The 26,256-nt window shown below is 41.4% G+C and overlaps 1 protein-coding gene across 3 annotated transcripts in view; it reads right to left on the bottom strand.

Annotated features, from left to right (window-relative positions):
- Positions 1–244: 244 nt before the first annotated feature.
- The window catches only part of lrriq1 (leucine-rich repeats and IQ motif containing 1), a 39,700-nt gene continuing 13,688 nt past the window's right edge, over positions 245–26,256 (bottom strand). The window contains exons 12-24 of one of the 3 annotated variants that reach the window (XM_017430202.3): positions 23,968–24,147; positions 19,050–19,511; positions 18,431–18,614; positions 16,860–16,985; positions 14,809–14,898; positions 13,753–13,886; positions 12,809–12,880; positions 12,609–12,697; positions 11,728–11,829; positions 5,412–5,508; positions 4,324–4,384; positions 4,059–4,164; positions 245–1,244 (exon numbers count right to left, since the gene is read on the bottom strand). In XM_017430202.3, coding sequence (XP_017285691.2) covers positions 1,099–1,244; positions 4,059–4,164; positions 4,324–4,384; positions 5,412–5,508; positions 11,728–11,829; positions 12,609–12,697; positions 12,809–12,880; positions 13,753–13,886; positions 14,809–14,898; positions 16,860–16,985; positions 18,431–18,614; positions 19,050–19,511; positions 23,968–24,147 — 1,849 coding nt within the window. In that variant the 3' untranslated portion in view covers positions 245–1,098. The other 2 variants (XM_017430204.3, XM_017430201.3) reach the window with 2 other exon arrangements.

Here is a 26,256-nt window from a genome sequence, read left to right on the forward strand (position 1 = left end):
AATGACCTTCCACCTAAAAGAAGACTCTGCTCTTAGGTTATGAAACAGGACCACCTTGACCCCGGCGTGTGCTGTTCTCCTAAACACACACAAAAAAAAATCCCCGTCGGCTCACAGTCCAAACCCACCCTCCAGACGTGAATAAGGATGGAGGAAAAATAAGCAGGCAGGAGTGCATTTCCTGCCAGGGAGCCTCTCCGACGCGGGCCCGCCGTTTGTTTTCACGTTCATTGGCGCGCGATTTTTCAGACAGCGGGTCAGCGTGCAGACCCCAGGAGCCCGAGGAAAACCGGCTCGGTTACGGGAGCGCGGGCGGGCGCCACAGCTCTCCAGATCCCAAACACAAACACACAGATGGTTCTTGTAGTCTACGGCTGCAAAAACAAAGACAACAACGTTCTAATTCTAACGTCAATCTTTGTGCTCAGTTTAGAAAAGCAAACTTAATGCTAACGTTTGGCGGGCGGAGAGCGAAACCGAACAACTGAGTCAGAACCCTGCACTTCATTCCTGAGTTTTATTAATGTTCGCTCTTACAGGACAAGCAGGGGGAAGGTGCAGTAATCTGTCCCAAGGCTCTCTATTTATAAATAACAACAGGAAGAAAATTTTTTGATATTTTGAAAAACGAGCCCACAGCGTCTACTGGTCCTGGTTCTTATTTCCTGCCATCATTGGATCTGAAGCGTGTAATTCTAAAGTTTGGGGGCCCTGTTGCACGAGCTTTGATGCTGGTCGGACGCGGTGGAGTTCAGGTGGTGGAACCTTTGGACGCGCCTCCAGTTTTACGGGTGGCGGGGGGGTACAGGTCCTTGTTTTGGTTTTAGAGTTTAGAAAGGGCTCTGTCTCTGTGCGCAGCACTGTCAACAAATAAATCAGGATTTGAACCAAAGTTACAATTTCATACCACTTTATTCTGATATTTAACTATCTTTAAACAGTTTTACAAGAAATGTTGTTAACGCCATGAAAATGAGAAGGCTTTCTTCATTTAACTGCATCCTAATGGATAATAAAATCACTTTTAAAAAACTTAAAATCTAAAAAAAAAGGAAGTCCATTGCTGAATCAGGGGTATATATATATATTTTTTTTTTTTTACTTGTGTGAGTAACTTTTACTTCTGTCCCTCTTCTTGCCTCCTCCCCAGCCGCCGCTCAGCTGGACGGGGTTGTCTCTGAAAGAGATGCGCTCCTTTTTGGATGCAGCAGACGTGACTCGCCAAGGGGATGGAGTTTCTTCATCTGGGGACAAACGGAGAAGAAACGCATTTATGTCTCACATGTAGGCTTGTGACAGCTCTTTAAATGAGAATCTATTGTTGAAGGAGATATTGAAGGATAAAAACTTGAGTTTTTTTTTTTAATTTGCTTTATTTATCTTGGCTCGTTAGAGAACATCTGCGTCAAATAATTAGATTGTATTTATAGCTAGCACTGTTAGTAATATGAAGTTTTATTAAATGACATAAGTATTTATTTATTGGTTTGAAGACGTCTTGTGTGACAACAGTGTCTGACAGCTGTGGGTTAAAGCCCAAACCTAAGACTTAATTGAACGCAGGTACGTTTTCTGTTGTTGTTCTCAGTTTCTTAAGAGCACCGTAAGCTGTACGAGAGGGGCCTTTTTTTCATTTCACTGCAGGATCAGGCAAGGCTTTTTCTCCACGCAGAACAAAAGCAGCACTTCTGCCCGGTATGATGTGTTCCACGTGTAGAGCTCAGGGCTGCCTTGTCCACACGGGGAGCCAAGCAGCAGGGGGGGTGGGGGTGGGGGTGGCCTAAAGGTGAGGGGTCTATAACGTACCACGACTAAAAGCTGAAATAATATATAGAATATCCAAGCGCTCACGAGTCAAACCCAGCCGCACCTCTTGTTTAATGATAATGCTCCCCGTGCTTTGTTTCAATAAAGTTTCAGGTTTACCCTCACATCGTGAGGGCTGAAACTTGGCAGCAACTTTGTTGATGAAACACACTTTACTGAAGACACTCTGTGTGTGAGATGACTGGTCTTATTTGCTCACAACTTAAAAAGAAACAAATCTGTGTGCACGGTGCCATTTTCGGTGCGAGTTGTTTTATGAAGGCGCATACATAAAACCAACTATTGTGAACAAAATTTAAGAAAGCTAATTTGCAATCTAACCACTTTCCTCTGCACGAGCACTGAAGAATATGTTGTGAGCTCGGAAACGCACTTTATGGTGCTGCCCGGTCAGCGTCGCGTATTAAGTTGCAGCAGGTAACAGAGTAGGTTACAGAGTATTTACTGTATGTTGACTTTGCTGCTTGGGCAAATTAAGGCCCCTTCCCAAAGGATGATGACCCCACCGTACTCTCCGTGACCGGCATGACCTGGTAGAACAGGGCTGGATTGCCTTTCGAAGGCAATCATGACGTTGCTACACTTTCTGTGCTTCCCGAATAGGTTAGCCCTGTTATTATTGACCCTGACCACGCTCCGCTCACCAAGCAGCGCGTTCCCACAACAAGACCAATCTACTGCTAGAACATTGCACCATTCTAACACAAAGCTACCGCCATGTACGTCACATCCGCGTAAGCTCCTTATCAACGCCACGAATATGCCGCCACCATGCTCCATCCAGGATACAAATGTAAAGATAAGTTGTAGCCATGATGATAAACCACCACAGCGTCACCACCTATGGAAGTTTTCTTCAACAACTGTGTTCTCAATATCTATCTGAAGACCTCACCAAGACCCTGCAAAGACCATCCAGGGTTCAGTTGATTTTTTTACATCACAGAGGAAATGTCATTCATTGTGAAGGGGCCTTAAGGGAACCTTCAAAGTTCTATCAGTCATCACGTGTTGATGCATGTATACCACTTTAGAGAAAAAAGCCATGCAACCTTTTTCTAACTTGAGCTTATTTACTTGGTTTAAGTGACTCATGTAGCTCTAATATGTTTATTCATGCTAAGGAAGCAGCATTTCTTCATTATAATGCTGTGAATTCCTTAAAATAACTCATTTCCCCAGACTTGCTACTACTGAGTCCATTAAGCCTTTTCAATGGTTGTTTAAAAAAAAACTAATTTGTTTTTTGAGAAGTGCTATTGCCTTACACATGCATTCATATTTCAGTTTACCCTGGACATTTTTAAGTTGTGTTTGCATCAGCCCAGAGACAAAGACCCTTTCTTTCCCCTGCAGGGAACAACAACCCTGCCTGCTTAGCGCAAACAAACTCAGTGACGCACCTCGTGGATATCATTCTGAAATTATCACCAGAATCCAATTTGGTTTCATTAGCGAGAACAGGAGTGCTCCTTCTCTCGAATTCCTGGGCTTGTTTAACGTGATCATCTGCTGTGTGTTTGTCAGTAGCATCTTTGTCACTCAAACTCCTGAGCTCTTGCTTGTCTCCGCAGAAACACCAGTCGTTCTTCAGTGAAAGGACTGGGTTTTTTTTCCCCCTTTCACTCTCTGTCTTTCTGCTCACTTCCTGTCAGACAGCAGCCTGTCCCCAGACCAACCCAGAGCCTCTCCCTCCTCTTTTAGAACAACCAACCAATGAGGTCAGTCGAGGCTGAAAAAGCCTGCTTCCCGGCTCTGTGCACCTCAGATCTGTGTGACCTAAGACTCAGGAGTGCAAAAATATCAAAACGAGAGAAGATTTTTAAAAGCTTAGTTTTTATTGCCTCTGTACAGATCTGACACATGGAGATTTAGAGAAATGACAACATGGCAGCCTACTTGGTGCTTGCTTTCTGGTCAGTAAACTACAACAACAATGGACCCATTTTTACTTGTTCTTACATATTTCTGTTTGTCCTGACTCTGTCAATATTAAAACTTCACATATGTGCTGAAAAAATGGTAAACTGTGTCAAAAATCAAATGAGAATATTTAGCCATGCTTCGACTGTTCCTCTTTTACATGCCCAACATATCATTAGGGGTGATGTTATCGCCCCCTAGTGGCTGGTGGAGTCTTTCAGTGTTTTCGTTGCTTGTGTGGACAGAGATTTGTTTCCAAACAGAGAAAAAAAAGCTTGAAATAATAGGAAAATATCAGATCTACTTACTTGTATGAGGCAAGGCATTTCTGTAAGGATATCTGTTCCCTTTGCAAGCCGTGCTGTCAGCACACAGTCTGGCGCTGTGAGGACGATCTATGTTCGCCGTATCAGCCTGCACGCGAACAAAAAGACACACAAATGACATGCCTTGTGCAAAAAAAAAAAACCTTTTGTAAACCATGAAACAACAACAATGCTCGGAATATGTTCAGACTGCATATCTGAAGAGGAGAAAGAGGCTGGCCTCATCTCAGGGGGCCACCATACTCACCACAAGTTGCACTCTTCCTCTACCCAGAATGGATGAGTTAATCTCCGGTAGGAAATGTTCACTGAAGGTAAAATGGAAAAAAAAAAGTGTATCAATGCTTTTATTGCTACATGGGTTTCACATTAGTCCAGTGCATTCTCTCTAGTTCCAATTGTAATCAAGTCTGATATAAAAATAAGGAGAGACATTTAACTGGTTCTCTTTCAGCCAGCTGTGTGTTTAGACTCAAATCTATGGAAGACTCTAGCAGGTTTCCCTCCACATATTTTGTGTTATTTTCAAACAGTCTGCCGTATTTTTTTCTTTAAGCAAAGTCTTTTCCACGAAGCCCAGTTCTGTGCAGCCTGCAGTGCTCCTATGGACAGATCCTCCCATCTCTGCAGAAGAGCTGCCCAGCTCCATCAGGGTTATCTTTGTCCTCTTGGGTGTTTCTCTGGTCAATGCCCTCCTTACACGGTCCATGAGTTTTAGTGAATGAGCCTCTCTTTGGGGGATTCGCTGTGACATAATCTTAAATGGTGCTTTGTAGATGTTCAAAGTTTGGGACTTTTGTTTTTCTTTCAGAACCCAACCCTGATCTGTACCTCTCCGCAACTTTTTCTCTGACCTGTGTGGAGAGTTCCTTGGCCTTCATGATGGCTCTTACATGGTGGTAGCTCTTACTACTTACTTAGAGGTGTTGACCTGCTGTTGATTCTGGGGCCTATCAGACCCTCCAGAAGCCAGTGTTCAGGGCCAATGCATGCACTACTTTTCAGTTTTATACGTTTTAGAATTAAAACAACCCTCACCCCCAATTTATTGTAATTATTATAGAGTATTTTGTTTAGGTTGCATTACTTATAAAAATAACAAAAGTCCATTGAAATTCTGGGATGTAAGGCAACAAAACAGAAACACTATCAGAGGTGAGTAACACTTTTACAACTCACTGTATAAGCCTATAGGAATCCCAAATTCAGTCGCCCGCATGTACTATACATATTTTGCTGTACATACTGTTTATGTCTCTCGATTTCTTTTATGTCATTTTGACGCAATCTTAGTCACCAAACACGTGATGTGTTGTGACAAATGAAGTGTCTCACCTTTTTGAGTGTCGGTCAGCCTGAGCAGCTCCTCCACTTTGCCAACTCATTCGCTCCGTCCTGTCTGCCTGCTGAAGACCCAGCTCAGCCTCACCAACTGCAATCAACAAAAGAAAAAAGTCACACACCACGATTTCATGTTTCTTGTTTGATTACAGTAATTCACATTCTTGAAGACAATGGTAACAAAAACAAAGCATGCGGGCTGATTGGCAGGCAGTGGAAAAAAGACGTTTAAAGATGACAGCAGGTGTAGTGAAATTGCTGAGTAAACAGTTGCTCACCGGAATACAAACTTTTACAAAACAACAGGTCGAGGGCTTAATTTGTGGACAGGTTTGTCATGTTTCACTGTAACTACACTCGACCAGGCTTCTCTGCACAGAGGCAGATCAGCGGTCAAAGCTTTCAGTGGTTGTGACGGGGTGATTTATTTAATTTGGAGAACTCAGATTCAAAGGGCTTCGCCTTTTCCAGCCGTTTTGTAAGGACTTGTGGTTCTTTGGGAAGCTGAATCAAATCAGTGTTCTACAAGTCTGTTACAAAGTGAAATCTGAAAGGCTGCTGATTTACGAGTCGTGCTTAAATCCCACAATAAGGCTGTATTTCAAAGTAAACATTTACGCTGCAGTGACAGTAAAGCTGCTGTGGATGGGTGTAAACTGATAATGAATCCTGACAGCCTAGCACTGGAACTAATGACGCATTTATTTAAGCCATTTACTTGCTTTTGCTGAGTTGTAAAAAAAAAACAAGAGAGAGAGAGAGAGAAAAGCTTTACAGCTTTCATGGCTTAATTGAAAAGCTCCACTAAAAATGTCAAGTGATGGATGTTTCCCCCCGGGGCAGCAAAGGCCAGGAAATAGCTACATGCACTTCCTAAAGCTGAGAGAGACAGTGAGAGCATGTGCAGTCTAAATACCTCCAGTGAAATATTTTTTAAACAGCTGCTTTCTCTTACGCTGTGCTACTTAAAGCACTGAATGAGCCAAACATTGGCTTTAAATTGTTTTTAAATGTGTCAGTCAGATCACAGGGACAGAAGAAAAGTTGCTAATGGTAATTTATAATCACTGCATGGCCACGGTCATTCATAATGACTTCCATTGAAAAAGACCACATTTATGACGTGTTCCGGCAACAGAAAGAGACCCCCACACCCCCACCACCACCCTTTTCTTCCTTCCCCCAGAAGCCCCAAGTATAAGCTTCTTCCTGACCTCCTTCAACCTCCTAAATCCCCCTCTAGTACTCCTCCAGGACATCAAGATGGGGCCTGTAGGAGTCACGCTTATTAAGGGGGCTCTTAAGCACATTAACTGATCTCGTCCTCACTGAAGAGCCGAGACCTCTGCATCAGAAAGCTGAGGAGGAAGAGGAAGGTAGGGATTTGGTCCCCAGCTAACTAGAGACAAACAAGAGGCCAAAGTGGGCACAGGCTCACAGCAGAAACAAACACTGGGTTGAAAAGTGGATCAAAACTAATTTACACAGCAATAAGAAACTAATGCCACAAATGACACCAAGCTGTTTCAGGTGAGGACCAAACTACTGTCGAGAACATGCTTATCATTTGGAAATAACATGAAAAGACTCAACCTCTGGAGCTGTTGATAGTCAGGAGGTCTAAAAGTGAGCAGCAGGAGAAGATGGAAGCAAAATCAGAAAACAGTCCTGCAGAAGGCTCAACCATCAGACTTACAGCATAAGCGACTGATTTTATCTCTCATAGCAATGCTCCGGCAACTGTTGGCAACAAAGTTTAGATTGTGCTGAACGCTTTTTAATTTTAAAGTAGCATAAGCGCAGCACCACAAGTCAGACAAAAAAAAATGGTTATAACTCAGTCATTGTTTTAACAAAATAATAACAATGACTGGAAGCCATTCAGGGGTTCATCCAGTAACTGGAGGGTTGCCGGTTCGAGCCCTTGCTACCTCCATCTCAGCCATTGTGTCCTGGGGCAAGACACTTCACCCGCCTTGCCTACTGGTGGTCAAAGGGCTCGGTGGCGCCGGTGTGATGGCAGCCTCACTTCTGTCAGTCTGCCCCAGGGCAGCTGTGGCTACAAGGTAGCTCACCATCATCAGTGTGTGGATGGGTGAATGACTGTAGTGTGAAGAGCTTTACAAGTGCAATCCATTTACCATTTGTAAACCCTCATTATTGTGAAGGGCCTCTTTAACACTGCCTTGGACACAGGAAGAGCAGTGATGTCATTAGGTAGCACCATGGTTTTGCTCCATTGGTTAGACCAGTGTAGTAAAACATGGATGTTAACCAGACTCTTTGTCAAGTAAAGTAATATTACAAGTTGTTTTTAGACTTTGTTTTACTCATGTATAATAAGACAGGGGGCATCCAACCAAATGTTGTAAGATTTAATATTTAATTTAATTATTTCAGGACCACGCAAACTTTTTGTCAAAAAATTCCATACATGGAAAAGAAAATCCATAGGAAATAATTCAACTATTTGATTCTTATGCTTCTAGCTAGCATGCTAGTTGTAAACATTTACCATTACTGTTTTATTGTTTTGATAATTGCAGTTTCTTATTAACACTTTCGGTCAAACATTTATTTGGCTAAGTTAAAAAATACTCTCCCAGTATAGCATCCTTTGATGGTTATTTTGTGTGTAATTTGGGTCTAATGCTGCATTTGCTGCCAAACTGTTCCAGTGACGTGCTTTTCTGGAGAGGACGGCCAAAACAAGGCTGAGAAGGGAGTTTCTCTTTGAATGACCACAATGTATAATATGCATTTTATGAAATCCAGAAATTGTGAACAACGTAAAGGGAAAAAGGGCAGCACACACGGAAAATTTGGTTCTACCAAAACTGAATTCTGAAATCAAGTAATAGGATGGGATCAAACTCATGAAAAGAACAACTTAAAAAACAGTTTAATTAAATGAGGGCTGTAAATCACACAAAAATGTTGCCCTAGTACTGGCTCTAATTGTGGTTATTGTAACGATAGAGAGCGTCTTGTTACTGATAATTCTCATTAACATACAAAAACCTGTGCTTGTGTTTTAACTCAAGAACACAGTTAAAGTGGTTGTGAAAAGCACTTCCTGTAGATGAAGTCTTTTGTCTTATCTAAGAAAATGTATTATTACTGAGGCTTAAATGAGGTTCAACATAGAGCTGCAAGACTCAGTAAGTCAACACAATCTCCACATGTCTTATTTTTCCTTTCATTTCGAATACAAGCACAGTTATAAATGTTCAATGATGTTTCTGCCAACAAGTCGCTCCAAATCTTAGACTGAAGTGGCGTTGGGTCAAAGACCTGTTTACAAAACCTCGTTTTATTTTTAGAATGACTGAAACAAACAAGTATTATGTACAGCTGTTACAGACTTTTAAAACAAGGCGTACACAAGAATTGTAGAGAAGCATCCTGACCACCATTTAAATATTGTTTTTATCGTTTTTATGGCATTCATAAACTGGAAGACGAATCAGAAGATGTCTACGTTTTGACTGATGTGTTTGTAGTTGGATGTCTGTCTTTGTTAGTGGCTATAGGCTCTGCGTGTCTCTTCAAGTGCCAGTGCTCCTCGAACGTATCCCAATAGCAGAGCGCTTTCCACTGCCTGAGATACTGTAAATAGATCAGAAATTGAAGGCACATGAGCGATGGTAAATGCTCTAAGACTGAGATATTTTGGAAGGTCTGCGATAAACACAGAGATTGTGTTTCAGTTTGACTTTGTTGATGACATGAAAGTGTGAAATCGAGTTAAGTACTCAGGAGGTAGGGGTTCCAGGGTGAAATAAAAATACATCTCCTTGTGTCCCTGTGACTTCGGCGCGGATGTTTAGTGGGGTTTGAGTTTGGATGGAAGAGTGCAAGAGTGTGTGCCTGCGGCGTTGGTGGAAGGTGCTGAAAGAAGGAGCAAAGATTCGGAGAAAACGCTTGGAGGGACGCAACATCTTCACCAGATGAAGAACTCAAACTCTAAAAGATGTAAATCCAATAACGTCGAGAAATGTGCATTTATATTTTTTTGCCTTTAAAAGAAGATTCCACATGGCTTTGGACCATTCTCTCTCTGACTCCCTCTTGGCGTATGTAAGCTGATACTCATTTCAAGTGGGTTACTCATGTCCAGCACATCCACACAAAGAGCCCGGATAAAATAAACATGCCACGTCAGATATCTTGGGAAGAATCTGTCATGGGTTTGGGGCTAATCACCTCCAGAAGGGGCTTGACTCAAAGCCTGAAACGTTAGCCCCTGTCGGGGAGCGCTGGATGGGCCAGGCTGGGGTTGGGCTGGCCAGGCCTCTGGAACCGGCGATGGATCCGGAGGAGGGGGTGCCTTCCACAGGTCAGGACCGGAGGAGCATGAGCGCAGCACCACAAGTCAGATAGAGACACGCCACCTCGAGCACCACTGTCGCCACAGCCTCACAGTCATCTTGTAAAAAGACAGCAGGAGTCGTCTCCGTCCAGAATTAGGCTGGTTAAGAGTTACACGGTTTACAGGATTCCACTGAGTAGGGTCAGACATGACCGAGGACGCAAAATTTAAAAGCAAAATGAAGGCGCCCTAATCAGAGACCGCTTGTTGAATTATCAGCTCATGTAGCTGTTTGAATTCATGGTTTGAGAACTCCAGTAGTGATAAATTAATTATTAGGATAAGTCTAGATACCAAACTGAGCTGGAAAAATCAGAGTGGCGAACACTGTTGTAATGTAACAAGTCATTCCAACAGAAACCCTGCCAAGTGGCTGTGAGCTTATCCACAGAAACACTGCGCTCAGACATGATTCCTGTGTCAGTAAAAGCAGCTGACATGACACACCTGCAGTTTCAACAAACAAAAAAGCACGATGAAGCTTTAACAGTCAAACACAAATCACATAAATGATCTGGTTTGTTTTTTTGGGGTTTTTTTGCAATTTGTTGCTTCGAAAACAGATATACATAAAGTTTGTAGTCTTTCACTTATAGGTGTAACATAAAATGCTCCAAGCTCATTTGGGGTACTTAAAGGTTATAGCAGCATTATACTTGGATGAGCTGCTTCCCAGTACTGCCAGGTGACCATAACTGGTGACCTTGACGGGTTAGATGAGCCCTCGTGATAAAAGGAGACTCGCTCTCATCCTCCCTCCTGCTCTCTCATTAGCAATCCCTTTCTTTTTAGGTCTGGTTGTGCGTGTCACGATGCCAGACCATCTTTGCTCCTCAGGGCTGGGCATCCCAACATAGAATCTGTTTGTAGACTCTTGTGACACTGCATGCTATATGTAATGGGATGAAACTGACAAGCTATTTGATTTCACAAAGATAAAATAGGTTCTCAGAAAGTTTAATCAGATTGGCTTTGTAGCGGAGAGCTGCTTGTTAAGAGTTACGTGCAGATTTGTATGGTCTGTTTTTTGGTGGTTTTTTGGTGGTTAATTAGTTTAAACTTCTTTTTTTTTAGTTAGGTATGTTGTGTTATTTCGACTCTTGAAGATTAAATGCCTTTCTGCGTTTTGAAAAGTAAACAAAGAGGGGGAGAAAGACAGAAAATAAACAATTTAACCGCCAACTTGTCTCCTTGTTTTCTGTCCAGAATGATGTTGGCCTCTTCTACCTCTGAGACTAGCCTGAGGATGTGAGAGTTTGGCTGTCTGTTAGCAGAACATTTCGTAAACCGGTGCATGGATTTTAATAAAAGTCTAAGAAAGCGATTGTTGGATGTACATCTACAACTAATTAACCTTTGAAGTCAACCTGATTCTAGGTGGCTGTCACAGCTGATCGATCTTGGTAGACAAAAAAATGGTCATAACTGAATCATATTTACAGATAATGAGCTCAAATTTGGTGTGGTAGTAGCTGAGAGTCATCCCCATCACATACTTTGGCACGTAAGGCTGTGAGCATTATGATCCTTGCCACTTTTTTTTTTTTAAACTGAGCAGTTTTGAGAAATACAATCATACTACATTGTACCTGAAGAAGATAATTTCCCAGAGAAACAAGAAAATGAGCTCCACACTGTGATCTCAAAAAAAAAGACAGCTGCAAATAGCTGCTGACAATTTCTTACCAATTGAGGAAAATGCTCCTGTAAATGAAAGGTCAATGTAAGTCCTTCAGATAAAAACACGTTGTTTTGATCTCTTTTTTTTTCTGTCTCAGAATCATCAGACTAAGAAACCATTTAATACTGTAAAGCAACTTAATGACACAGACTGGTGTGTTTAATCCTCACTTTTGCAAAGAAAGACTCAAAACTAAAACAAATCCTTCGACGTTACAGTGACAGAAACGCCGTGCTGCTGCATATCTCAGGTTTTACCTTTGAAACAGTATCTGCTGTGCTGTGCAGGCCTGTTCCTTGCCTCCACTGGGCTGAGCTGGTAACTGGAGTTTCTTACCAAGGCAGCGTGGACAGAGGGATCTAAGGGGGGAAAGAAAGAGAGCATCAAGGATGGATAAAGCTGGCTTAAAACAAGAAGTTAAAAGAAAAGATCAAACATTCGGAAAATGTTAGAGCAGAGCTCTGGTTCCACTGAGGCAGATGCCATCAGGAGTTACAGTCGACATAGACCTGTGTATTGGTGGCGCGAGATGACAGGAGTACTGCAACTGCTGTCATGCATTCGCAATCATGATCAAAAGGCTGGGCTGCCCCCTTTCACTTGAAAAAAAACCCAAAAAAAACATACATGATGGCCATGTCAGGACCTGTGCTTCTTGGAGCAGAGGTGAGGTCACCTTTCACTGCAGCTACCCTCAGCCACTACACTGTAGTGGAACGAAAGTTAGCACGAGACAAGTTGTCAAGCGGGTTTCTTGGCAATCATCGGCTCCTCCGCAGGCTTTTTAAAGAAGGCCCAATAGGAGGCGACAGGCCCTGGTTTCTGCTGTCTGTTATGGCTTGTTAACATACATGGAGTGGAAAGGTTCGCTGCTGCTAAGGCACGATTTGAAAAATAATGAGAACGAAAGAAGACAAAAATCTGCGAAGTTGTTTTAATTTTAGAAAACAGTAACGATGTTTAAACATCTCTTTCCATAGCGTGAGGACAGAATGTAAGGACGTTAGTTAACGACAGATATTTTTTTAACAAACATAATTCTATTAAATTTGAGATATTCCACAGACAAACAGAAAACAAAAGAGGAATTTAATACAGAGCTCAAACCCATATTCCATGCGGTTCTGAGCAGACTCACTTCTGTGTTTCTTCTGCTTTTGTTTAGCCGACTTCATCTTCTGGGCTCTCTTGAGCATAAGAAGAGCTGTGCGGCTGTCGGTAAAGCCCCTGGAGACAATAAGGGACACAAAAATCCAGCTGAAAATCCCTCTAAGTAAACACAAATACAAACTCAAGACACGGCGAAGGCAAAACATGTGGGACATGATGAGGAATTACCATTCCTCCAGAATCTTTTCTGATCTTTCTGACAGACCACGGAGGGCTGAGGCCGAAGCAGGAGACTGGCTTCTGAAATCAGAAAGAATGATTTTAAAAGATTTCCAATATACAAAAACAAATCAATGCTGTCGCTCCACATCCTGCTTGTATTGACCACTACATTTATGTAACCTGTGCTGAAATGAACTCTAATTCTATGGTCCAAGTGTGTTATTTTGATTTTAAGAACTAAAAATATGCACATAATACTGAAATGAGCTAAAATGATTCACTATATACTCATTTATATACTCTGTATTTATAGTATTTTGTATTCAATTGAATATAAACATTTTTTATTAAAGGTAAGTGACAATGTTTTGCCTGTGCGTGTTTGTGTGTGCACATGTCTGTCTGTTCACAAGATATCTCATGAACCAATGGACGTATTTTAATAAAATGAATGAATGGTTATTTGTCTCTGTGTGTCTCTGTGATGGACTTGTGACCTGTCCAGGGTGTCCCCCGCCTCCCGTACAGTGACTGCTGGAGATAAACACCAGCTCCCTGTGACCCAGAATGGAGAAGCGGGTAAAGAAAATGGATGGATGGATGGATGGTGCAGGACAGGTGCAAGTGTACTAAAAAAGGCTGAAATCCTCTTAAAGGAATTTGTGGACTACTTGCATGTTCTACACAAAACGTTAGTTTGCACAGGTGTAGGAGCAGATTAAAGGTTATCTGTGTTTATCCTCAATCAAATGAAAATGTCTGACTTGTGTCCAGAGTATAAATGGAAAACACTGATCTATCTTTCATTCATTTGAAACCTAATTTCATACACTTGGTGACTATTTAAATGCTGTTCTGACAGTTCTTACTACTTTATATGAGCTTTATTTGATATTTATTCTACTGTATGACTTAGAGAAAACTAATAGATGGCTGTGACTGTTTCCTACCTGTTGGACTTCAGTGCTGACATTCTTTGTAGCCCTGACTCGTCTTGTTGTTCAGCCGTCCAGGCCTGCTTTGGGCTCCAAACCAGTGGTGGCTGCAGCTCACGCTGGGAGTCAACATGAGAGGTCACGAGAGGCTGAAATACAAATATAAACCAGTGCAACAAGAGTTTTCTGCTTTTCTGGAAAAGATTTAAGAGCGATCTTTTAACGCACATGATAATAAAACAGCCACTATTTGTATTTGAAAGAAAAAAATGAATTCTCATAATATATATGCTCTTTTTTAATACATCTTCAAGCATTATTTGAGGTGTGCTCAGAAGGCTGGTATATTGGAGATTAAAATGGAAATATTAATTCTAACTTCTGTCCAGAAAACTATTCTTCTACAGATATCTTAGGGAAATGAAATATACTGTAATATCAAGTAACATTAAACTCAAAAGTATATTTATATTTTTGGCATTTGGAAGATACTTGTCACCAAAGTAAGTTTTCACACTCGTAGAATGCTCATGTCCAAATCAGTGTAACAGCTTAATTGCTCTCCAGATTCCATTTTCTCTTCGTCCAGTGCTGAATTGTTCATCCCCCACCTTTGATGTGCACCTCAGTCTCAACACGCTGGGGCCGACTACACCAGCAGCTGCCGCACATCATCTGGCCCAAACTGGCTACCATGATGTACAGTGCTGAGCCCGGTCCAAAAAAAAGATCCAGTGAGAGGTAGATGAAGCGGGAGGGAGGGAGGGAAAAAAACAGGACGACAATTCAGCCGGCGTGATAAACGACATTTGCCTGGGCCGAGAAACCTTCAGCCCTGCAGGAAATAATCTTGTTTTTCGAGTGAATACATTTGAAGATCAATCAGGGAAAGGGTTGAAGCCTGGAGGGGCGTTGAGCAAGATGTGAAAGGGACAAGGCAAGAAAATAGTTTGTGTGTTGAAAAGACATGGACCGGTAAATCGTCCCCACCAAACACACAAACATAAAAAAAAGCTGCTCACCTTTATACTGATGTTAGGTTTATTATCAAACCTTAGCTGAGGTTTTTACCTGTGCAGCTGATGGTTGCTCTGATACAACATAACGTCTCGGAGGGGAGTCCTCAGAAATAGTCACTTTCCAGTGTTTCTCCACTGCCTCCTTTGTGCAAAGAAAGCAAAAAGAAAACACCAACAAAATACACTATAGCACAGCAAATATGAAGCTCGTTGTGGTGAAAAGCAAGCTGAAAGAATGATGACACGTTTGTGATTGTGCAATTTTGTTTGTCCGTATAAATGCTAAGACAGAAAGTGTCTACCCTACGTTGTTTTGTTTCTTCGCATTGTGTGTTTCTCTGTGTGTAAACCTGAATGCTTGATGATTTCTGTGTATTTGTCACTGCACATGCACACATTTTTTGACCCTGGTGCAGATTAGCATGCGGATGGAAATGTTAGGTAAGTTTACCTAACAACCAATGTGCAGTAGGAATAGTCAAAAATATGATTTAGGGTATACAGCGGAACGACTCTCAGCCACTATGAGGCTGTAGCTCAATACTTCTAAAACCGGGTTTTATACATGCTCCCTAACCCTAACCAGCTGTGGTGGCCATCTTAAATCACGTTAAACGTACATCTAATGATTATTTTCTGTCAGTTTTATTCCACTTTTGGAGTCAGCCCCATTCAAGATGGCTGCCACCGTTAAGCATCCTCAGCAAACACAAAAAGGGCTAAAACTCACCCAATTTTACAGCTACTGAGCCAAAGTTTGGTGTTAGTAGCCGAGAGTCACGCCCAACACTTTGAGTGCAAACTAATCGCGCGTCATCTGTTTTTGAAACTTTACCATTAACTATTGGAGTCAACACTGTAAGTAAGCAAAATATCTCATCAACCACAAGAAAAATTGACTGAAACTCTCAGAAAGTAATCCATAGATGGCTGTTCATTTTTACAGCTACCGAGTTAAATTTGATGTGGTTGTCATGGATTTAAGTATTTTGAGTTTACTTTTGGCTTTGGTTCATGTTTCTGATTCATGTTTCAGTTTGGCTTTATTGTTTCTTTTATTCTATTTAGTCATCTTTATGTTTAGTTTGGTCTTAGTTCTGTTTTTGCTCCTTGTGTTTTTGTTCTGTCATCGTTCACTTCTCCTCAGTTTATCACTTGTTTGCCTGCCACGCCCATCTACACCTGTCCCAAGTTTTGTAATCACTCACCTGTGCCCACTTCCCCTGATTACCCTCTGTCTTTAAAACCTGGTCATCTTCTCCACTTCCTCGCTGGTTCATTCATTCTGGAATGCAGTTCTTCTCCTTGTCTTCTCTTTCCGTGCCACTGTTTAGCTCCATGTTTTTTTTTGCAGCCACGTCAGCCTTGATTTCTTGCTTTTGTTGTTAATGAATCAGTTTTTTATTTAAGATGAGTCTGCCACACTCAATTCTAACAGTGGTAGCATCTGCGAGTCATTCATAACAAGTTCTCAAAGTGCAAAGTGTAATGTGATATTGTGAGAGCTCAGAGTATGTGCTGTAAGTGACTCTCAGCTACTACCACATTAGATTTCAGCCCAGTGGCTGTAAAGTTGACTGAGTTAGAGCCATTTTTGTGTTGGATAATAGAAATTAGCTGTGGCAGCCATCTTGAATTGGGATGACTCCAAAACCTAATCAGTTGTAAATGAACATTCAATGATTATATTCTGGGCATTTCATTAAAATTATCCCGGTAGTTCATGAGATATTTTGCTAACAGACAAATAGGGTTGACACCAACAGTTAATGCCAAGGTTTTAAGCAAAGATCTTGCACAGCATTTAAAGTTCAGTGTATGTGGTTGGGCTGGTGATCAACTAATACCACACCTTTTGCCTTTGACAGTAGGTGATGAAGTAAAATATAATCACAACTTTTTAAAACTCCCCTAAATTACGTGAATCATTGAAACATTAAAAGACTTTCCTGGCAGACAACAAAACAGCGTATTGTGGTTTTAATTTTAGAACGGCCTAAAGGTACTGAAAAACAGATACTGTGCAGGTCTGTCTCCAGCGGGGAGTGGGATGGTGATCGACTGAACCATGAAAGCAAAGAAAACACAAACTTGAGCGCATACCTCGTCAAAGACAAATTCCTCCACATCCACCTCCTCGAAGGTGTCGTCTTCCTCAACGTCAGGGCATGTGACCGCAGCGAGAGCAGAGGCGAGCCTCCTCCTCAGAGTGAAGCCCCTCCAAAATGCCTGGAGGTACCCAAAGTAAGGAATGGTCAAAAACCCGTCCATGAATCACAGAGCACACGTAAATACTGTATGTTATCCCATTAGGGAGATAAAACATGTTAGGCCCTATTTTAATTGCTGAAAGTCTGTTGTCTGAACTCTGCTTGACTCCGGGCTGCTTTGAGACAAATGGAGCTCCAGTGTGCCTCTAAATCCTCCAATTCCCAACGGGCTGGGGGGGCACATTTCACTTCAAGTTGAGCCTCACACGAATCCTAGAACTCGTACTACTGCACGTCCCTGGGATCTGATTAATCGCTCCATCCCCGTCCAACACACACACACAAGTATTTCTCCACTGTCCAACCCCCACCATCTTCCTTGGAAGATCCTAAAGGACTCATTAAACACTTTTGTGTTGAGAGCTGATTTCAGAGAGGTGCTGAGTGGCATGTTTTTCAGAGCAGCAGCTTACACCGCCGTGCTGTGGATTTGCCAAGTAACCATCCGTGCTATGTTTGAGGCCTGCAGATTAATGTTCAGGGATGATTATGGATGGTTTGTGAAAGTGACTTTGGGAAAATTTTCATTGTGCCACTAAGGTCATTAATTACACATCCACAGCTTATGGAATGATCGCTTTCTGCTCACTTAAAAACTCAGACTCCCTGATTAGTTTAAGGAACGTTTCAGATCTTTTGAATTTGAGTTCTGCGGAGAGGTTATGAACAATTATTATCTTGTCTGTAGATAGCTCTTTGAACCAGCTCATTTTGAAGACATAAAGTTTAATTCTGACCAGAAAAACAAACTAACAGCTAGTCTTAGCAGGGCCAGAGCCAAAGTGGATTACTACCATCTTTAAAAAAACCTCTAATCTACATAAATTTAAAAAAAATCAATGTAAACACTATTCTTTAAACCTTTACATCACCAACTATTTCAGATTACATGGTTATTGCAACAGAAATATTAATAAAATTCTGCCAAAAGTGCCCGTAGGCTGCACAGGAAGTGCTGCTGTTGCTAGTTGCACTTGCAAATAACTATAGAACGCTATGCAAATAACAGTAAATATAAAAAAATGACAATAATGTAATGGTTTATGAAACAGTGTTTGTATGAACCACTTTGAGACAGTTGTTCTAAGCTAGGCGGCGCTCAGACTAGCTGTTAGCTCATCATTACAATCAGATATAAACTTTGTTTCTTCAAACTGAGGCCATCCAAAAAGCTATCCACAACAGGTATGATATCTGTTGTCCATAACCTTCCCACAGAACCTCATTTCGAAAGATATAAACTATTCCTTTAGGAAACATAGTCTGTTTGAATCAGCTATTTTAAACGACCGGCCTAGGTTGTCACTTTCCACAGATTCAGAGGGAAAGAGGTTTACAGTTTCTAAATTGTTGAGGCTTGATTCACTGGACTTTACTCTTTTGACAAACTTCCAAATGTCTTACCTGTATGACAGCTGCTGCATTGCCTTGGCTAACAACGCTCCTGTTAATGAAGGAAGGCGTGACGTCTGAGTTTTCTCCGTCCCCTCCACTTCCTCCTCCCCTCTTCGTGATGGAGGGGTCAGTAACAGCCCCACATTTTTGTCTGCGCTTCCTCCATCTCTGCTGAATCACGACTGCTGCTCTGCTGGGCCAATAAAAACACCCGCAGACAAACCCACGAGAAGTGAAGGATGTATGTGATGTCACAGCGCCTTTATCTTTCAAAGCATGAATTTATTTCTGACATCTGGAGAGCAGGACTCTGGAGAGATTAGGCTTGTCCAGAGCCACCCTTCATATAAAAGATCTATAGCCCTCCCAAAGATAGCGGAGTGTTAATGATAAAGCAGCGTGTTAAAATGAAGAAGATCGTCAACATCTTCTGCTGTAAATCACATAGAGGAGGCTCCAATGATGACAAATGCTCCGAAGCAGAAACTAATAAAAGGTTCAGCTGCTACAAAGAGAAATGTACAAAATGCAACGGCTTTCATTAAATACTTTACATCAGCTGATGGTTAGTCAGTGGTTTAGCTGTTTCATGAAATCGATTTGAAAAAGTAGACAATAATTGAATTACCTTGTGAGGTCCAAAGTGGGATGACTGGAGAGAGGTTTGTCAAAATTTAAAGTGTTTCTTTCTTCTTTTAATGAGAGAAGGGGAGCACAAGTAGTGCTAGCTTTGCTAACTGTTGTCACGGTCCTTGCACCAGTGGCGACACTGTCAAACTGGGTCAGACAACTTTCTTCAGCTGGTGTGTTCTCAAAACTCTGGTTTCTGCACCTGATGTTGCTCCTGCTCAGGATAACTGACGGTGGTTTGTTATTGAACTCAGGTTTTGGGTCAGCAGTTGCTATCTCTGAACTTCTGCGGTGCACGTCCAGGGTTTTCTCAGCCGTCGTTTCATCTGGCATCACCTGCCGATCAGCCATACTGGTGTCACCATATTCATGGGCAAACCTCTGGTTCTCTGCCAGCTGCAGAGCCATAGTAAAGTGATGGCAATGTGTCTTCATAGCGTCCAAGGGAGAAGAGGCATTGCTGCGAACAGACGAATAAAACGCTTTCAAAATCTGCTTCAAGTTTTGGTATTTCTGCCACAGACGAACTTTGAGTAGTGTTAATTGCACTGCTATAATTCACTACACACATCTCCCCAGCTGCCTTCAGCTGGTTCAGAAACAGAAGACTTCCTGTTGGTTTGTATTGACTTAAAAATCCCATATTGAGCATATATTGTTCATAAATGTGACATACACAACACATGTGAAATTTATTGGCCTTTCATGTATCCTCCCAGTCACTGAGATCTGTGGGGATCGTATGTATTTTTTATTAGACTGCATCTTCTAGAAAGTCATACCCACTGAACTCAGGTGCAATAAGGCTCAAATTCTGTGTGTGTGTGTTCGCACATGTGTGTTTCAGTAAAGTTGAGAGACTTGCCTGTCTGCTCTGTGTGTGCCCCTATATATAATGTCGCTTTCATTGAGGGGATAAACCAGACAAAGCCACCTAAATGGAAACTTAATGAATCTATTAGCAATGCTTTGCTCTGTTCCCCTCCCCTGTCCTCAACCCCGAGGGGGCAGAGACACGCTCAGTCTGTCTGCAAGGCCGATAGGAGTACAGCTTCTTTTCTACAAAGACCCAGCTCTTCTTTCTCAGTGGGACAAGAGAGAGAGAAGTCAAGGGTCAAAGAAGATTGTGACCCGCTGATCCTTCCTCCCTGTACCTGCTGGTTCACTCCAGGGTCACCATAAACATGCGTAAGAATGCTGTAAAAAAGCAGGAAATGGGTTTTATATAGTTGAAATTGCACTAAATAGCATTCATGGAAGGGACTGGATATCGCATGAAACAGACTGGTTACTAACTGTTACAACCTTAGGTGTAGAAACCAAAATCCTGACTGCTTACTTGTTTTGGGGATTCTTTCAGAGCAAATAATGAGTTTTCAATGTCCTGTACTTGCTCCCTTTGCAATATTTGGGCTAAGAAACGTAAGACCAGTTGAGATCTGGACAAAATTAGCTGCTCATTATGATTAAATATGACAAAGTTAAGCTTGTTTTGGGACACTTCTCTAAAGCAAAGGATTACAGATAAAACCTACCTGTCTACTCACAAACGTCAAGTTAAGTTGCTAGGGCTATAGACATAAGACAAAAAATTTGAAAAATATTCAAATTTGTCCTTTTTATTTAGAGAAGAGTGGATTGTTTCTTTGGAAAATGTTTCCTGAGATAAAAATCTGTGCAAATGGATCACAATTTTAGAACAAAATAACCAAATGCACTCATGAGTTACTGTATCTGACTGTTCAAACCAGAAGGACTGTGAAATTCTGATCCAGATCACTTTAGATTCATTCTTTATAGATTCTGCTATCCTAAAAATAGAAAAAGAAAACCTCTGTTAAAAAGCAGCCTTAATATTTGATTCATATGGGCTTGTAAATAAAGTTAAGGTATTGTTAAAGCCGACTTGAATCCCAAAGAAGTACATTTATAACTAATTATTTTCTACCAAAACTATTTTTAGTCAAAGGACAAAAAACTATTTGCAGCAGGTATTTAAAATACATGTTGTATTGACTAAATTGTTGCTTTGCTACATCAATCAGCAAAAGTGTTCAAAATGGAGACATTTTGTTAAGAAATTTACATCTGCACGCTGTAATAAACATTGGTAACTATACACCTAATATATGTCTCAGTTGCTCACCTTACAGTGGACAGGCATGTGGCACCCTTCTCTCCTCCCTAAACTTCAGTCTGACCCAAGGTCAGGCTAGGGGTTAAAAGTCTATGTTGGCTCTCGCAATAGCCCAAAATGGCTCATTGTTCAGGGGCCAGGGGTGCAGAGGGCACACAGTGAGAGGTGAAGCTAGAGGAGCGCCACACTATCCCCCAAGCCATAGGAGTCCTCAGTGTGACCCGCTCTTGTAGCCACTGCCACGTTTCATCTTTTGTTCCGAGCGATTTGGAGAGGTCAGGAAGATAAGCAGAAAGTTGACCACTGTTTCAAGTGCTGGTGGTCCTCTGTGCACACGTGTGCGGAGGCCAGTGACACCGAAGGACTTATGAAAATAGCTGGACCTTGTCTTTAGGCTCACTACGCCTTGTGTATGAGACATAACAAGAGGATAGCTCACATTCCTCACTGCTTGATGTCTGGTGGGTAATCAGTCTGACGTATTGAAGTGTCGTAAAACTCCCTTTACCTAGATTAGCAGTCATTTATATTCAGCAGTCAGTAATATTTTGTTTTACTATTCTGTAACATTTGTTTTCAGTGTTATAAGCCTTTTGATCATTTGCCATACAATAAATCAAGCATACAGTTCTAGCTGCTCAGTTTGGCAGTTTAGTGTAAAATTCATGTTACTTGACAAGGAAGACAATGATGAGTTAAATCAAAATAAAAGTTTATTCTGTCTGTCACAGTGTAACTAAAGAACAGTATCGTTTTTATGGTAAATGATTTACAACCAGCAGGATGGTGTTGAAGCTGGTTATTAGTGCTGTCACTTTGTAGTAAGAAGATCCTGGGAATAAAACTTGACTGGGGCCTTTCTGCGCGGAGTTCCATGCTCTTCCTGTGCATGCCTATGTACAGTTTCCTCCCACAGCCCAAACAGATGTATGTTGGGTTAACTGGCTATTTTCAATTAGACCTTGGTGTTAGTATGTTTGTAGCATGGTTGTTTCCCTTTTTGTTGGCCCTTTGATAGACTGGCAACCCTGTCCAGGGTGTAACCCCATCTCTTGGTTAATAACTGCTGAGGACCCCAAAACCCTCAACAGGGGATGGATGGGTGGATGGATGGATGGATGGATGGATGGATGGATGGATGGATGGATGGATGGATGGATGGATGGATGGATGGATGGATGGATGGATGGAAACAAAAAACTATCACACACACACGTACCTAAATCTGTCCCTACAGGAAGTTACAATCACAGCTATTCACACAAATTTAACCAATCCTGCTAATTTTGCTCAATTCNGATGGATGGATGGATGGATGGATGGATGGATGGATGGATGGATGGATGGATGGATGGATGGATGGATGGATGGATGGATGGATGGATGGATAAGATAAATCATGGTGAGGACAGTTGACCTTTTCTACACACAGTAGCATAAATTAAAAATTTTAAAAATGTTTTTTTTAATAGGTGTCAATTTATTATTAATATGGAGGTATAAAATGGGTTATCATTTATCTCTATATTTGAAAGAAAATACATTGCTGAAACAAATTAACTTATTGTTTTGTGTAGCATTTTAAAAGGGTAATGAAAAGTGTTTTGAAGCTAACATAAATCAAAAGAAAGGTGCTTGTTTTCAGAGTCTCTCATTTAAAAAAAAGTAAGCTAATTTAAAATTAACAATCAAAGATTGAAAAAATTACTAGAGTCTCTTCTGCATTTTCCAGGTGACATATTGAGAACTAATCACAGGAACGCCAACAAGGCAGTAAATAGCAACTACAGATAGTGTGGGGGTGAAATGATTGAAATTATTTGTGTAAACTGACCCAAAACTCCAACAGCTGAGTCCTTCTTCAGCTTCCCAAAGGACAAGAAGGTTTGATGGATGTGGTTAGTTTAGCTCCTGGTGAAAATTACAACCCAAAGTCTGGTGATTGACTGTGGAGTTAATGTTTTGAAGAGGACCACCTGAAATACAAACCTTCAATAGAAGAACCACCACCTGTCGGACCGACACCGGCAGCCTCTCTCTGTCCTGATGGGAAACTCCTTGAAGACGGTGTGACATCACTGTAAAGCTCTGGGTTTTTTGTGAAATGTGGGGCTGAAGTTCCCGACAGCATCACTCAAGACCAAAAAGAAACGTGTTTTCAAAGCAGTACTCTTGTTAACAAAACTTGCTTCTTCTTCTGCTTCCATTTTCTCTGATAAACACTGACAGTAACCTCCTCAGTGTCCTACAGCGGTCTACCACAGTTTCTACGTCACCAACCAAGGAGGTAACTCCGCCCACACAATCAGCCCACTTCAGGATTTTGACACAAAAACTCTAAAAACAAGTCATTAATGTTTAAATCAGAGAAATAAACCACTGGAGTGTTTTATGATAGTGTTTAACTAAAAGAAAAACATGAAAACTCATTATGTTGATATTTTATTTCATTTCCCCTTTTACCTAGTCATTTATTTGTCTGTATATTATGCCCATTTTTGCTAATTATGGCTCTTGTCACAGGGTAACGGGTGGTCAGCTTGGCAGTCAGTTCTTGCAAACTCATAATAAAAAAAGGTTCTTGTCATAACTAAATAATCATTAGAGAAGGATATGCCAGGTTCTGGCTGACCAGCTGTTATGGGAATGCAAACCTTTCACAGTCTCCTTTATTATTCAGTTGTGACTTCCAGTTTCAAAAGACTGAGAAGGTGACCACCAAACCGCGAGCTCGTTCATGAGCTGATGACCATCTGTGTTACACAGTCTGTGTTCTCACCTAAGCTCTCTGCTGAGACCCTGCTGTAAATCCTGCGTCTGTTGAAGCTGAGCCCGGCAGAAGGTGAGGAAGCAGTCCGGAGCCGTGCCGAGCTGCCGAGCAGCTACAGGAGAGACACAGGAGTCTGTCTGCTGGTTATCAATGACCCTCAGGCCAGAGACTGCTTTCTGTAGTGCTGATCTAAAGAAAAAAAAAAAGAGCAAAAAGTGTCTGCTTTAATCTTAGGGATTCAGTGTGAGAATCAACAAAAATGAAGCTTTATCCAGACCTTCTTGAACAAGAAATTTTTGCTGTGTTCCTTTTATCGTGATGATGATTTTAAAACTGACAGAATATAAACCCATCAGGTAGTCATCACTGTCTCGATAAAACCTATTAATCTAGGCCTGTAATGGAGTGGAGTGGGTGAGATTTGTTTTGATACCGAAATGTTTGAGGAGCTGTTCTCTAGAGCTTGGCAGTTCTTTAATAAAATTAGTAACAGAGCTGCTGGATTTTATCTTAAAAAATAAATAAATAAATAAATGCATCAGGTAGGTAGGTAGGTAGGTAGGTAGGTAGGTAGGTAGGTAGGTACATTTATTTATATAGGACTTTTCAGCACAAGTCGACGCAAAGTGCTTTAAACTAAAAAAACTAAACTAAAAAAGGGGAACCCTGAGTAATTGAGCGCCTTGGAAGATGAAACTGCCGCCTGGGGCTAAGGATGTGCAAGGAGAAGAATCCCAGCTATCCGCCCCAGAAACAGACTGGGAGCCTCTTCCTGCGAAGCTCAGGCCAACTGTGATCCAGTGTTCAGCGGCAAAACGACGAGCTGGAAAGTCTAGCAGGGAATAAGAACAATAAAACTTAAAAAAATAAAAAATTAGGCGTTTAAACCGTAATGCTAATTATTGACATAAAACAAAAAAACTGAACATCTTATGGTCCTAAATTTTCCTTATGACAACAGAGGAGGGGAAATATACGTTGAGGTTGCTGCACAGGTTCAGACTGTTTATTAAAGAGTGCACAAATTAGTTTTAATTATTTTACAAAGTAAAGAATGTGAGCTATCCATTTGACTGTAATTGTATATTCATCACTTCTTGCACTCGCTGGTTTCAGAACGTGCAAATCCATAAACTACAGCTGAGAATGAGCCCGCTACTTTACGCACCAGAACATTGAAATAGTGCCACTTAATTGTCCATCAATTTTAAATAAAACATCCCATTTTGCTGAGTCATTTGAATGAATGTTTTCTTTGACACAAAACACTTGAATTTATTATAACAACCCTCTGTACCACAGAAAAGTTGAAGCAGGATAATGTACATCTATATAATGGAAAAATAAGCAGAAGTTTTGCTGGATCTGGTGGATTTGGGCGCTTCAGGCGTGGACTGGACGAATCTGTGCAGAGGTCCTAAATCACTCTGTAATGTATCAGCGGTTCATGTTATGCACAGAGCGCGCAGCGTTTCTGCATCTCTGCCACCACCCTAAGAAAAAGACATGAGCGGAGCAGAGAGGGTCTGTGGACTGTCAGAGGGATCCAGTTTACGTGAGGCCCACTGGTCTCCCTAACAAAGATGAGGATTAGATTCCAGCCCTGTGGGTATGTTGTCTGGGCCCGCTGTCTTCAAATGAAGCTCCGAACCAAAACAGGACCTTCTGGTTGTTGCATGACCTCATTGAGGTGGGGAGTGTAATTTAATTTAGAAACATACTCCACTTGTGCACGTCGCAAAGACCTATGACCAGATTATTTAGACGCAGGAAGTTCTCGAAGAGATGAAGGATGAAGACTTCCTCAGAAGGTTGCTTCAAACACACGTCTTCTGAAGCATGAACTGGGTCTTTGTTAAGATGGGTGATCTTGAGCTATTTTTGCTAACGTCCTTTTTGAGGGAGTAATTAAAAAATCTAAATATTTTTAAACTAATATTATTTTTCTCCTTTTATTGAAAAATGTTAATTTAGACAGTTCTGACCATGCTGAAATAGCCGTGCCGCACCACTAGGTGGCAAAGTCATCCACGTTAATTACAGATCAAAATAAGGGGGGGAAAAACTAAAACAGCATACTTAGCTTGAGTAAAGAGTGTCCCAAAACAATTGTGGCTCTTTTTGTTTTTCTTGGCTATTGTTTACAATTTCTTCTCAGCTGTTAATCATTTCAGCCAACAATCAGAGCTCAATGGCGACCCGAGTCAGGCTGAGGTGAGACGGCCATAAAAATGGTCAAACAGCTCCAGCGTTGTTTTGGTTTCTAGGCCACAAAACAAGCTTCTATGACATTGATTC

The sequence above is a fragment of the Kryptolebias marmoratus genome, linkage group LG11, assembly GCF_001649575.2.
Source record: "Kryptolebias marmoratus isolate JLee-2015 linkage group LG11, ASM164957v2, whole genome shotgun sequence".
NCBI classification, from domain to species: domain Eukaryota; kingdom Metazoa; phylum Chordata; class Actinopteri; order Cyprinodontiformes; family Rivulidae; genus Kryptolebias; species Kryptolebias marmoratus.